Source organism: Saccopteryx leptura, chromosome 1, assembly GCF_036850995.1.
Source record: "Saccopteryx leptura isolate mSacLep1 chromosome 1, mSacLep1_pri_phased_curated, whole genome shotgun sequence".
Lineage (NCBI taxonomy): Eukaryota > Metazoa > Chordata > Mammalia > Chiroptera > Emballonuridae > Saccopteryx > Saccopteryx leptura.
Genome location: NC_089503.1, coordinates 223,373,641 through 223,386,755, shown reverse-complemented (window position 1 = coordinate 223,386,755; position 13,115 = coordinate 223,373,641). Strand labels below are relative to the sequence as shown.

General features: G+C 47.3%; 1 protein-coding gene and 1 pseudogene across 1 annotated transcript; one reads left to right on the top strand and one right to left on the bottom strand.

Moving 5' to 3' along the window:
• Positions 1-2,613: 2,613 nt before the first annotated feature.
• Positions 2,614-6,516, bottom strand: LOC136389150 (tripartite motif-containing protein 75-like). Its single transcript, XM_066360925.1, has 3 exons — positions 6,477-6,516; positions 6,191-6,297; positions 2,614-4,569 (listed from the first exon to the last, which is right to left on the bottom strand). Exon 3 carries the CDS (start codon positions 4,262-4,264, stop codon positions 2,852-2,854), a length of 1,413 nt encoding a protein of 470 aa, XP_066217022.1. The 5' UTR covers positions 4,265-4,569; positions 6,191-6,297; positions 6,477-6,516; the 3' UTR covers positions 2,614-2,851.
• A 4,189-nt stretch (positions 6,517-10,705) lies between these two features.
• On the top strand, positions 10,706-11,995 carry LOC136388222 (ribitol-5-phosphate xylosyltransferase 1 pseudogene; annotated as a pseudogene).
• Positions 11,996-13,115: the final 1,120 nt, after the last annotated feature.

Below are 13,115 nucleotides of genomic sequence, written 5' to 3'. Positions count from 1 at the left end.
AACATACAAAAACACTAGTTAATACTTCCTGCTCCTCTTTCCTCTCTCCTCTCTCTAAAATCAATAAATAAAATCTGTAAATACATTTAGTTTTCCACCACTTTGATTTCATAGAGTACTCAAGGAGCTGCCTGACCCACTCCAATGCAGCAAACTGCTCAGATATCATCTTGGTCATAACCTTGGCTTCTCTTTAGTTGTTTTTCCAATTTCATGTTTTTCCCATTTGGTGGTTGGTGTCTCGTTCCAGGCTCCACCAGTCCAACCCAGCACAGGTTAACTAAACTTCCCAGATTGTCAGGGATACAACTGTGGCAATAGCTCCTTTAGTTTCCTTCTGAATTGTGAACATGTAGTATAAACCTAAATCATGCATTTGGCGTATTTGCCCTTGAACAACTAGGATATTTTAGGCACAAATCTAAGATACTCCAAACTGTATAGTATTTATACTTGTTTTTCCTTTTATTTTAATCTGCAGACTATTAAACATTAAAGAATTAAATCTATATAGGAGATGACTTGGAAATTCTGATTTTTGATATTCCATACTCATATACAATATTAAATTCCACCTTAAAAGTTCAAGCATAAAAATACACTAAAGGCCTGACCAAGGGGTGGTGCAGTGGATCGAGTGTTGGCCTGAGATGCTGAGGACCCAGGTTCAAAACCCTGAGGTTGCCAGATTGAGCACTGGCTTGAGTGTGGCACCACAGACATGACCCCATGGCCTTGGGCTTGAGCAAGGGGTCACTCACTCTGCTGTAATCCCCCTTCCCGGACCCAGTCAAGGCATATATGAGAAGCAATCAATGAACAAGTAAGGTGATGCAACAAAGAATTGATGCTTCACCCTGGCTGGATGGCTCACTTGGCTGGAGCATTGTCCTGTAATGCAGCGGTGGCTGGTTCAGTCCCTGGCCGTGGCACATACAGAAACAGAATGATGCTTCTGTCTCCCCCATACCCCTCTTCCTCTCTCTGGATTCAATAAAAATAAAAGATTAAAAAAAATAGAAAAAAATAAAAACAAAAAAAATTGATGCTTCTCTCTCCCTTCCTTTCTGTCCCTTTCTCTCACAAAAAAAGAACACCATCTCTAAAACTATCCTTAAAAATAGCTTAAAGCCTGACCTGTGGTGGCGCAGTGGATAAAGTGTCGACCTGGAAATGCTGAGGTCGCCAATTCAAAACCCTGCGCTTGCCTGGTCAAGGCACATATGGGAGTTGATGCTTCCAGCTCCTCCCCCCTGTCTCTCCTCTCTCTCTCCTCTCTCAAATGAATAAATTTAAAAAAAAATAGCTTAAAGTGGTCCTGGCCGGTTTGCTCAGTGGTAGAGCGTCGGCCTGGTGTACAGGAGTCCCGGGTTCGATTCCTGGCCAAGGCACACAGAAGCGCCCATCTGCTTCTCCACCCCTCCCCCTCTCCTTCCTCTCTGTCTCTCTCATCCCCTCCCACAGCCGAGGCTCCATTGGAGCAAAGATGGCCCGGGCTCTGAGGATGGCTCTGTGGCCTCTGCCTCAGGCGCTAGAATGGCTCTGGATGCAACAGAACGATGCCCCAGAGGGGCAGAGCATCGCCCCCTGGTGGGCATGCCGGGTGGATCCCGGTTGGGCGCATACGGGAGTCTGTCTGACTGCCTCCCTGTTTCCAGCTTCAGAAAAATGCAAAAAAAGAAAAAAAATAGCTTAAAGTGCCTGACCTGTGGTGGCGCAGTGGATAAAGTGCCGACCTGGAAATGCTGAGGTCGCCGGTTTGAAACTCTGGGCTTGCCTGGTCAAGGCACATATGGGAGTTGATGCTTCCAGCTCCTCCCTTCTCTTTCTCTCTCTCTCTCTGTCCCTCTCCTCAAAAAATGAATAATAGCCTGACCTGTGGTGGCGCAGTGGATAAAGTGTCAACCTGGAAATGCTGAGGTCGCCGGTTCAAACCCTGGGCTTGCCTGGTCAAGGCACATATGGGAGTTGATGCTTCCGGCTCCTCCCCACCTTCTCTCTCTCTCTCCCTTTCTCTCTCCTCTCTAAAATGAATTAAAATAAATAAATATGAATAAAAAATACTTAGAAAAAAAATAGCTTAAAGTGCTTCTGGATTCAATAAAAATAAAAGATTAAAAAAATAGAAAAAAATAAAGTCCAAAAAAAAAAGAATTGATGCTTCTCATCTCTCTCCTTCCTTTCTGTGCCTTTCTCTCACAAAAAAAGGATACCATCTCTAAAACTATCCTTAAAAATAGCTTAAAGTGCCCTAGCCGGGTAGTTCAGTGGATAAAGCGTCAACTCCGTGTGCCAGAAGTCGGGTTCAACCCTTGGTCAGGGCATGTACAAGAAGCAGTGAGTACATAACTAATTGGAACAACTAAATGAAACAATTTGATGCTTCTCTCTCTCACTCCCCTCTCCTCTTTGTCTCTCAAATTAATGAAAAAAAAATTAAAACTAGTTTGAATCAATCAGTGCCATACTCTCAACACATGCAGAAATAAGAAAAACCCACTGAGAATTGTACCCCACAATTCTATCTACTCTCCTACCTGGAATATTTAAGGTACATATGCATAGGACCACATCCTGAAATGCACACAAAATTTATTAACGCTGTGAATTACAATATATATATGCAGATCTTAGAATTTAAAAAATACAGTACAGTTATTCTCCACATCTATACTTAATCCCACATCATCTTTGGCTATTGAAGCAAAACGAAAAAATTAAGTAAAACATCCCAAAGGTTCAAGTCATAAGTATTTCTTTTTTAACTTTTGGTGCTAGATTCACTGATAGTTACACAAAATTCTACCTACTGTCCATAAATCACAGGAAGAAAATGAAGCAGAGCCACAGTTCATCCTCTGTAATCTCTTACAGCACAGATTGTAAGAGGTTTAGGATCACATCCCATATAGAAGTAAGGCTTTAACACTTCAGAAAATGTATCCCTGAAAGAATGGATGTGAGACCTGTCATTCAAGCTGTAAAACGAAACCTGACTCAACTCATAATCTACATAGATGCCAATTCCTCTGGGCCTCTCCTTCAGCATAAGGGAGACAGGAACAGACCCTCGTGCCATATAGTCACCATTGTACAGCTGAATCATCCAACAGCTGTTCCATCCTGGCGGCCGCTGATTTCTCTTCCTGGTAAGGGAGTCTTCACAAACGCCCACGGCCCACTCAGGCTTGTCATCCACCTGGACCTCCCAGTAATGGCGGCCACAGTTAAACCCTTCGGAACCCAGGACAACTGGATCGACCATAAATCTCTTTGGATTCCAAGGAACTCTTAGCCTTTTCCTCACAAATGTCACAGACTTTTTATCCTCAGACACAAGCAGATGAGGATGTGCTGTCTCGGGATCAAGGGTAAATTCTTCTGTAAATTTTTGTATAATTTTCTGCAGAGCCAAATACTGTGGAGGAAGACTACATCCCTCTCTCTTTAACTGGGCCAAATAGACATCTGGGGGTCTCAGTCTTCCACAATGGTAGAAAAGACCCTTGATATCACTCAGCAATCTCAAATCTGGCATCACACTCATCTCTGCCACCTCCGTTAGTACACCTTTGAGGGTGAATATGTGGTCTGAAAATGCAGTTATATTTACAAAGAGTTTCTGTCGAATATCCTTCTCTTCTTCAACTAACCTTGAGAGAACTGCCTCTTGCTCACGTTCTATAGATTGCGTCAGCTGCTCAAATTCAGAGGCTAACTTCCACCTCCGGTGTTGCACCTTCTCTTTCAGTTTTAATAGCTTCCTGTCTTGGGTGATTATTAGATTCTGAACGTCTGCCACGTGCTGCTTCAGGGGCTCAATGTAACTGCTGAGCCTTTGCCTGTGATGAGGGGCAGCCTCCTCTATGGGCCTCACCTGGTGGCCCTCGTGGTCAGGGGGCTGAGCGCACAGGGGACACAACACCTTTAGGTCCTCCTCACAGAAGAGGGTCAGGACCTGGTTGTGCTTCCTGCATAAGTGCCTCTCTTCCTGCCGCTTCTTCTTGCTCCTGGTGACCTGGAGAAGCTTGGCAATGTCAATCATCCTTCTTAGCTGGGTGTTACTCCTCAAATGCCTCTCTTGGCATGGGTGACGGCACACTGGGCAAGGGAACCTGCCCTTTAGATCAACCCAGGACCGTTGGATGCAGGAGCGACAGAAGTTGTGCCCACATTCGATTGTGACAGGGTCTCTCAGGTCATCCAGACAGACAGGACAATTGATTTCTGCCTGGAGTCCTGTCAGGGCTGTTTCAACCGCCATTGGTCTGTCAATGAAGGAGCGGACTGGAGGTGGGTTTTCTTCAGGAATTTGGGCTCTGTGAGGTCTCTCCACTGAGATACAAATGTACTGTCAGATCCAACTGTCCTTCCTGTCTAAATTCTTTGTCGATTAAGGGCAGCTCTTGGTGTCCTATGAGGTCCTCAGCTACTGAGATAGGTGCCTAGAGGAGCTCACCTGTCTACCTGCAGCCAATCGGAGTAGTTGACAGTTCAGAGGATATGAATCCAAGCAAAACAATTCTCTTGTTCAGAAAGCAGTCACAACTCCTAAGTACCTACTGGTTCCTGGAAATAAGAAAATACAGTTTTATGTCAAAAAGAAGGCTACTTACTATTTACCTTGTGGCCCTGCTCACTGCCACCTTTGAGGGAACCGTTGATTTCTTTTCCCCAGCCCCACAGTCCACCTATACCCATAATAACCACAGGGGGGCTGCATCGGACTGCAGAAAGTGTAAGCAATTTTGGTTAGGGATCCTCTGTACCTGGGTTAGGTTTCAGCTTTAGTCACCTATTATTTGGAGGACTTGGGGAAAGTATTTAACATCCTTAATGTTAAGAGAATCAGGTTAACAACTGTAAAAATTCCAACTTCAATCATTTCAATATTTTGAAAAATCTAAGAAAAGGATTTGGTAGTTTGGGGCTTACAACAGTTACTTCTGATAGCACTGAATTCACTTGTTTTTTCATTTACACTTCTCAAATGCAGAATATATTCAGTGTACCTAAGTGGATAGGATTTGGACATTAGATTTACTCTGAAAACTTTACCAAGTAGGAAAACTGATTATCCCATGCACAGAATGCAATTCCAGACTAGGAATTCAATGTGAGAAAAAGCTGGGAAGCACACACAAACTAGCCTTTGGAGTTGGAAAGCTACAAACAGTGAATTTTTGAGAAGATAGTTGAGTTTTCCCTTTCGATCAGTCGCTGATCCTAGTAAAAGCCAAAAATTGGCTGAGGTGACCTCCATGCTGGGTCACCTGCTAACCATGGAACACTAAAGGCACTATCCTGAGTTTTCTTTCAACTCATGTTGCAAATTAACACGCATTTTGGAGATTTCTTTTCCCCTCTACTGTAACTTCCGTGTGATCCGGACCAGGAATGTATCTGCAATTATCTTTGCAGTCCCTGGCTAAAGCTGTTGAATAATTAATTTTTTTTTTTTTCTGATTTTTTTTTTTTAGAGAGAGGTAGGGAGAGAGAGAGAGACAGGAACATCGATCTGTTCCTGTATGTGCCCTGATCAGGATCCAAAAGAGCAACCCCTGAGCTCCAGAACAAAGCTCTAATCAACCCAGCCATAAGGCCAGGGCAAACAAAATCTTGGCAAGGCCGCTGGGTCTCCTTCGGGACTGAGTGACTTTGGACCCCCTGCTTATACTCTGAGCATCTGTCAGCAGGCAGATGGTTAAATTAAGGAAGATCAAGTCAATACAGAGTTTTCTGAATACCAGAAATACAGGCCTATAGCTCTAATTCTCCCCCCCCCCCCTCCTATACGCAAACACTCCCACCTATCCTCCCCTTCCACCCACCACCCCGGCCTTCCCCCCAGGCCTATACACAAACTCGCCCTCCCCGAGACATCCCGGAAGGAACTCCACAGGCAACTTCTGACCAGCACCGCTAGGCACTTTGTCACAAAGATCTGTCATCCCTTTAGGTCAGGTAGAGATCGTGGTTTCTGTATTTTTAGCAAGCATTTGGATGACTCAGGACATGGCTTACTGAAGGACCCGAACCATAATAAAAGCACATGTTGTAAAGTAACCTGAATCCGAGTTAGGATTCCTTCGCAAAGTTTGGTCCAGGCGCTGCGAGCAGCTGCACAGAAATCAAAGCTTTTTCCGCGCTCCCATTTCCCGCCCTTAGATAGTCCCAACTCCCAGCTCACCTGGAATCCGCGGCCAAAGGCAACTCGGTGAAGCGGGCATTTGAGGACACTCGGCTTGGCTTTCTCACATGCAGATGTTCCCGTTTCTGGCCCTTCAAGGGTCAGACCTGGATATATAAAATTTTAATGAGCATTTAGGTGACTTAAAACAAGGCTCTGAGAGGGACGAGGAAACTATAATAAACGGCATGTGTTTTAAAATAAACCAAACTCAAGTGTGGATTCCCTTTTGAGGTACATGTCTCAGCCATGAACAAAGCAGGCGCCCAGGAACCCGCCGTTTTACCTCACTCCCACCTCCGGCTGGTCGAAAGGCGGCTCTCCCGCAGCGGTGCTGGAAGATAGTCTAGGACAGAACTACGTGATCCCCGGCGTGACCCCGGCACAAAAACACCACTGAGGGTGGGGCTACTTAGGACCACGCCCACCAGTCCGTGGCCCCTCCCCCACGGAGGGAGGGGTGGGCCAAGGTAAGAGGATGTTCAGAGTAACTTGGTGGGGACCGGATGTCCTTTGATTTTATCAAACCAGAAGGGACTAACGCTTGTTAACATTCATGATCTAATTTACACTTTTGCAATTCTCCCTTGATCCTCTCACCACCCTTAATCCCATCTTTGCTGATGAAGAAACAAATTTGAAAGGCTAAGTGAGGCCTGTTCTTTTTCTCACCCAGAAATGTGTAACTCTGGAACCCGCTACTTGAACCCTCTCTCTAGCAGAGGTCGTCCATCTTTTTTTTTTTTTTTTTTTTTTTTTTTTTTTTTTTTCTGTATTTTTCTGAAGCCGGAAACGGGGAGAGACAGTCAGACAGACTCCCGCATGCGCCCGACCGGGATCCACCCTCCGGGGCGTCGCTTTGTTGAGTCCAGAGCCACTCTAGCGCCTGGGGCAGAGGCCGAGGAGCCATCCCCAGCGCCTGGGCCATCTTTGCTCCAGTGGAGCCTTGGCTGCGGGAGGGGAAGAGAGAGACAGAGAGGAAGGAGAGGGGGAGGGGTGGAGAAGCAGATGGGCGCCTCTCCTGTGTGCCCTGGCCGGGAATCGAACCTGGAACTTATGTACGCCAGGCCAACGCTCTACCACCGAGCCAACCAGCCAGGGCTCGTCCATCTTTTTATAAGAACCGCCCATTTTTGTAGTGCTGGTCAACCTGGTCCCTACCGCCCACTAGTGGGCGTTCCAGCTTTTTTGGTGAGCTGCAGCAGAACAATGAAACAGCGCCGCGATTGGCCCACCATGAAAGCTGGACCGCCCACTAGTGGGCGGTAGGGACTAGGTTGACCAGCACTGCAAAAGTGGGCGGTTTTAATAAAAAGATTGACGACCCCCGCTAGTTTGCCATCTCAACATTGTGCAGTCCTGCCCTCTCTGCATACGCAGAACATGGCATCCCCCTGCCACAGAACTTTTGCACAAACACCTTTCTTCCATGGCAGCTCCTATGCCCCATACACATTGTTTACGTCCTTGTTTACTGGCATTCTTTCTTCAGATCCTGGCCTAATTGTTACTTTCTTTGAGAAGCCTTCTTTGAGCCCAAAATTCTGCCTCGCAATTTATTTTTGGCAAATTATATATTAGGCAAATTGGTATTAATTCAGTTTGCTTGCTAAAAATTTACCCACATTCTTTTCATTTATTTTTTCAATTATAGTTGACATCACCCACATTTTAAAAAATTCAAACACTTATTACATACTACCAATCTACAAAACAGTGAGTCCTACGAAGCAAAAAAACTAATACAGAATCACAGTTGATTCTTGCCAGCCTCATCGCTAAGAAGAGTCTTTAAAAGACTGAAAGACTAAATAGGGCTGGGGGCAGGGCATAGGCCGGGCGTCGTCGGAGCCGCGGCCGGCGGGGTCTGGTGCTTTTCTCCGCCAGCCAGCGCCTGGGCCTGCTCCGGGGCCGCCGCCCTGCCTGGCTGGGCCTGCTCCGGGGGCCCCCGGGGCCGCCGCCCTGCCTGGCTGGGCCTGTTCCGGGGGCCCCCGGGGCCGCCGCCCTGCCTGGCTGGGCCTGCTCCGGGGACCGCCGCCCTGCCTGGCTGGGCCTGCCCCTGGGCCCCCCGGGGCCGCCGCCCTGCCTGGCTGGGCCTGCCCCTGGGCCCCCCGGGGCCGCCGCCCTGCCTGGCTGGGCCTGCCCCTGGGCCCCCCGGGGCCGCCGCCCTGCCTGGCTGGGCCTGCTCCTGGGCCCCCCGGGGCCGCCGCCCTGCCTGGCTGGGCCTGCTCCTGGGCCCCCCGGGGCCGCCGCCCTGCCTGGCTGGGCCTGTTCCGGGGGCCGCCGCTGCCGCCGCCGCCGCCGCCCTGAGTGGCTGGGCCTGCTCCTGGGGCCCACGGGGCCGCCGCCCTGACTAGCCGGGTCTGCTCCGGGGGCGGCCGGGGCAGGGGCCGCCGCCCTCAGTGTCTTGGCGTCCATAGGTCCCGCTCGTCGGCCCACAGGGGTCTGACAGGAAGCGTAAATGAGGTGGGCCTGAGGCAGACACCGCTGTGCTCGTGCCCCATCGCCCGGCCTTGCCCCTTCTCCCTACGTCGCCTATCATCTTTTTCTCTTCTTCGGGCACAGCCACCCGTACGGGCGGCGTCTTTCCTGGGCCTCAGGAAGGGGGCGGCCCAGGCGCCAGAGCCGCAGGGCCCGTAACAATCTACTTTGGAAAGTGAAGAATGGAATCCTGGGGAAGGAGGTGGAAAACATGAGTTGCTACGAAGATTTAAAACTAACCTTTAGGCCTGACCTGTGGTGGCGCAGGTCACCGCATAAAGCGTCGACCTGGAAATGCTGAGGTCGCCGGTTCCAAACCCTGGGCTTGCCTGGTCAAGGCACATATGGGAGTTGATGCTTCCAGCTCCTCCCCCTTGTCTCTCTCTCCTCTCTGTCTCTCTCTCTTTCCTCTCTAAAATGAATAAATAAAAATTAAAAAAAAAATTTAAACTAACCTTTAGGCCCTGGCTAGTAGCTGAATTGGTAGGAGCATCCTCCGGTCTGCGGAGGTTGCGGGTTCCACCCCTGTCAGCGCACATCCAAGAATCAACCAGCAGGCCTGTGGTGGCGCTGTGGGTAGAGCTTCCGCCTGGACCGCGGAGGGCGGTTCTTCAAATCCCTGGGCTTGCGGGGTCTGGGCACATGCAGGAAAGAGCTACTACCAGTAGATGCTTCCCGCCTGTCCCCTCTTTCTCACTCTCCCTCCCCTCTGTCTAAAAATCAATAAAGAAAATCTAAAGAAAAAAACCATCAACCAATGAGTGCATAAATAATTGGAACAACAAATCTATGTTTCCCTTTCTTTCTCTCTAAATCAATAAGTAAATAAAAATACTAGCTTCAGCCTGACCAGGTGGTGGATAGAGCGTCGGACTGGGACGCGGAGAACCCAGGTAGGAAACCCGAGGTCTCCAGCTTGAGTGCGGGCTCATCTGGATTGAGCAAAACTCACCAGCTTGAGCCCAAAATCTCTGGCTTGAGCAAGAGGTCACTCAGTCTGCTGTTCCCACCCCCCACCCCCCACCCCTGTCAAGGCACATATGAGAAAGCAATCAATGAACAACTAAGGTGCCACAGGAGGAATTGATGCTTCTCATCTCCCTGTCTGTCCCTATCTTTCCCTCTTTCTGTCTTTCTTTGTCTCTGTCACACACACACACACACACACACACACACACATACACACACACACTACTAGCTTCAAGTATTAAATCCATGAAAGGGAAAACAAGACTTCCTTTTTTTTTTTTAATACTTTTTAAAGACTTTATTTATTTTAGAGAGGAGAGAAGGGGAGAAGAGCAGAAAGCATCAAATCTCTTATGTGCTTAACCGGCAAGCCCAGGGTTTGTTTTTTGTTTTTTTGTTGTTGTTTTTTAGCCCAGGGTTTTGAACAGGGACCTCAGCATTCCAGGTTGACACTTTTTTTTTTTTTTTTTTTTTTGCATTTTTCTGAAGCTGGAAACAGGGAGAGACAGTCAGACAGACTCCCGCATGCGCCCGACCGGGATCCACCCGGCACGCCCACCATGGGGCGATGCTCTGCCCACCAGGGGACGATGCTCTGCCCATCCTGGGCGTCGCCATGTTGCGACCAGAGCCACTCTAGCGCCTGAGGCAGAGGCCAAGGAGCCATCCCCAGCGCCCGGGCCATCTTTGCTCCAATGGAGCCTTGGCTGCGAGAGGGGAAGAGAGAGACAGAGAGGAAGGCGCGGCGTAGGGGTGGAGAAGCAAATGGGTGCTTCTCCTGTGTCCCCTGGCCAGGAATCGAACCCGGGTCCTCCACATGCTAGGCCGACGCTCTACCACTGAGCCAACCGGCCAGGGCCCAGGTTGACACTTTTATTTACTGTGCCACCACAGATCAGGCAGAAAACAAGACTTCCAAAGCTACCATTGGTTTGTATCTCTGGAAGTATGTTTTTGAAGTCTTACTTGATCCCACTAATGTGAACCCTCAACAAAGAGGAAATTCAATTGTAGGAAGAACATATTAGTTACAGCAATTCTTCTGTACTGGCAGCAAGTTAGTCAATGCTGCATAATGAAAGGCCCTACTTATGTAATTTCTTATTTATGAAAATTTATCCGCGCCTGACCTGTAGTGGCACAATGGATAAAGCGTTGACCTGGAACGTTAAGGTCCTCAGTTCCAAACCCTGGGTTTGCCTGGTCAAGGTACATATAGAAGTTGATGCTTCTGCTCCCCCCCCCCAATCCCACCCCAATTTCTCTCTCCTCTCAAAAATAGTTCTTTTTTTTTTTTTTTTTTTTTTTTTTGGTATTTTTCTGAAGTGAGAAGCAGGGAGGCAGAGAGAGAAACTCCCACGTGCACCTGACCAGGATCCACCCAGCAGCACACTAAGAGGCGATACTCTGCCCATCCGGGTGCATTGCTCCTTTGCAACTGAAGCCATTCCAGCACCAGAGGTGGAGACCATGGAGCCATCCTTAGTGCCCTGTCCAACTTTGCTCCAATGGAGCCCTGGCTACAGGAGGGGAAGAGAGAGAGATAGAGAGAAAGGAGAGGGGAAAGGTGGAGAAGCAGATGGACTCTTCTCTTGTGTGCCCTGACTGGGAATCAAACCTGGGATTGCCACACACAGGGCCAACGCTCTACCACTGAGCCAATCAGCCAGGGCGGAAAGGCAGCAACTTTTAAATGATAACAAAACACTGTTTCTAACTAACGACAATATAGATTTAGAAGCCAAGGTCTGTAACTTGTGTTAAATATGAGCACATACAAACTACCAATTGTATTCTCACATGGCAGTTAAGCCTGAGCCAGCTGGCCAGGGCTAAAATGAATAAAGTCTTTTAAAAAATGTTATTTATATAAAAAATTTAGCTGCACAAGCACTAATGAACATTTTGAAACAGGATGAAATTGATAAGCTTTGTTGAGTTTCAATAAGAGAACAATGGCAGCCTTAAGTAAGAAAAGAAAGCCCTAAGAATTATCAAGAAGCTTTGCTTCAGAGTGACCTCACATTGTGCCCAGTAGCAGTGAACATGGAATGTTCTAAAATATAAGAAGCTTGCTTCTACAGCTCTGTTCCTGTGGAAAAAGATGCAATGACAGCTGGGAGTTATAGAAAATCTGTTTACCACAATGCCCCTCTGCAGTTACGTCCATGGATGCTCCTTTTATCTGTATTAAGAACTAGAAGAAACATCCTGCTGTTCTAGTAAAAAGAGAAAACTAATTTTGCAAGAAAAAAATTCAAAGAAGAAAAATGTTACTTCACTGGTATCACTACTTAAAAACAGCTAAAAATTAGATTTGCTAATATTTTAGAAAGTTCTTTTTTATATATATAGAAAGGGCAGACAGCACACGATTTTTTTAATTTCTTTTTTAAATTTTATTCATTTCAGAGAGGAAAGACAGAAAGAGAGAAGAGGGAGGACAAGAAGCATCAACTCCCATATGTGCCTTGACCAGGCAAGCCTGGAGTTTCGAACTAGCAACCTCATTGTTCCTGGTTGATGCTTTATCCACTGCACCACCATAGGTCAGGACAGAAAGTTCTTTTTTTTTTTTTTTTACAGAGACAGAGAGAGTCAGAGAGACAGACTGGAACGAAGAGAGATGAGAAACATCAATTATCAGTTTTTCGTTGTGACACCTTAGTTGTTCATTGATTGCTTTCTCATATGTGCCTTGACCATGGGGCTACAGCAGAGCAAGTGACCCTTTGCTCAAGCCAGCAACCTTGGGTCCAAGCTGGTGAGCTTTGCTCAAACCAGATGAGCCCGTGCTCAAGCTGGCAACCTCGGGGTCTCGAACCTGGGTCCTCTGCATCCCAGTCTGACGCTCTATCCACTGCGCCACCGCCTGGTCAGGCCAGAAAGTTCATTTTTTTTTTTTTAATTTATTCATTTTTAGAGATGAGAGAGAGAGGGAGAGAGAGAGAGAAGGGGGGAGGAGCTGGAAGCATCAACTCCCATATGTGCCTTGACCAGGCAAGCCCAGGGTTTCGAACCGGCGACCTCAGCATTTCCAGGTTGACGCTTTATCCACTGCGCCACCACAGGTCAGGCAGAAAGTCCATTTTTAATGAACAATAAAGGTTAATTTTTAAAAAGACTGACTAGTGTTCAATGACTTTGCTGCCAGATGACTAATGGAATTATTGAAAATTGTTTAATGGAGATTTAAGCTCAGGTATAAGATTGCTTTCGGATTAAAAAAAATTGCTTTTGGTTAAAGTGTCTAGAGATCAAGATATAGTTTCTTCAAATCTATTATTGTAGAAGATTCAATGTAGAACAATTGTCTCTTTAGTAATTCCATTAGAATTATTTTTCCCATAGCATATTCTGTATTCTAACCCATACTGCAGACAATGGAATTTACCAGCCCAACAGTGAGCCCATTACCAATAAAATAAGTTAGCCCTAGAAAGAAAACATATTTTTGTTAAAGGACTATATTGGC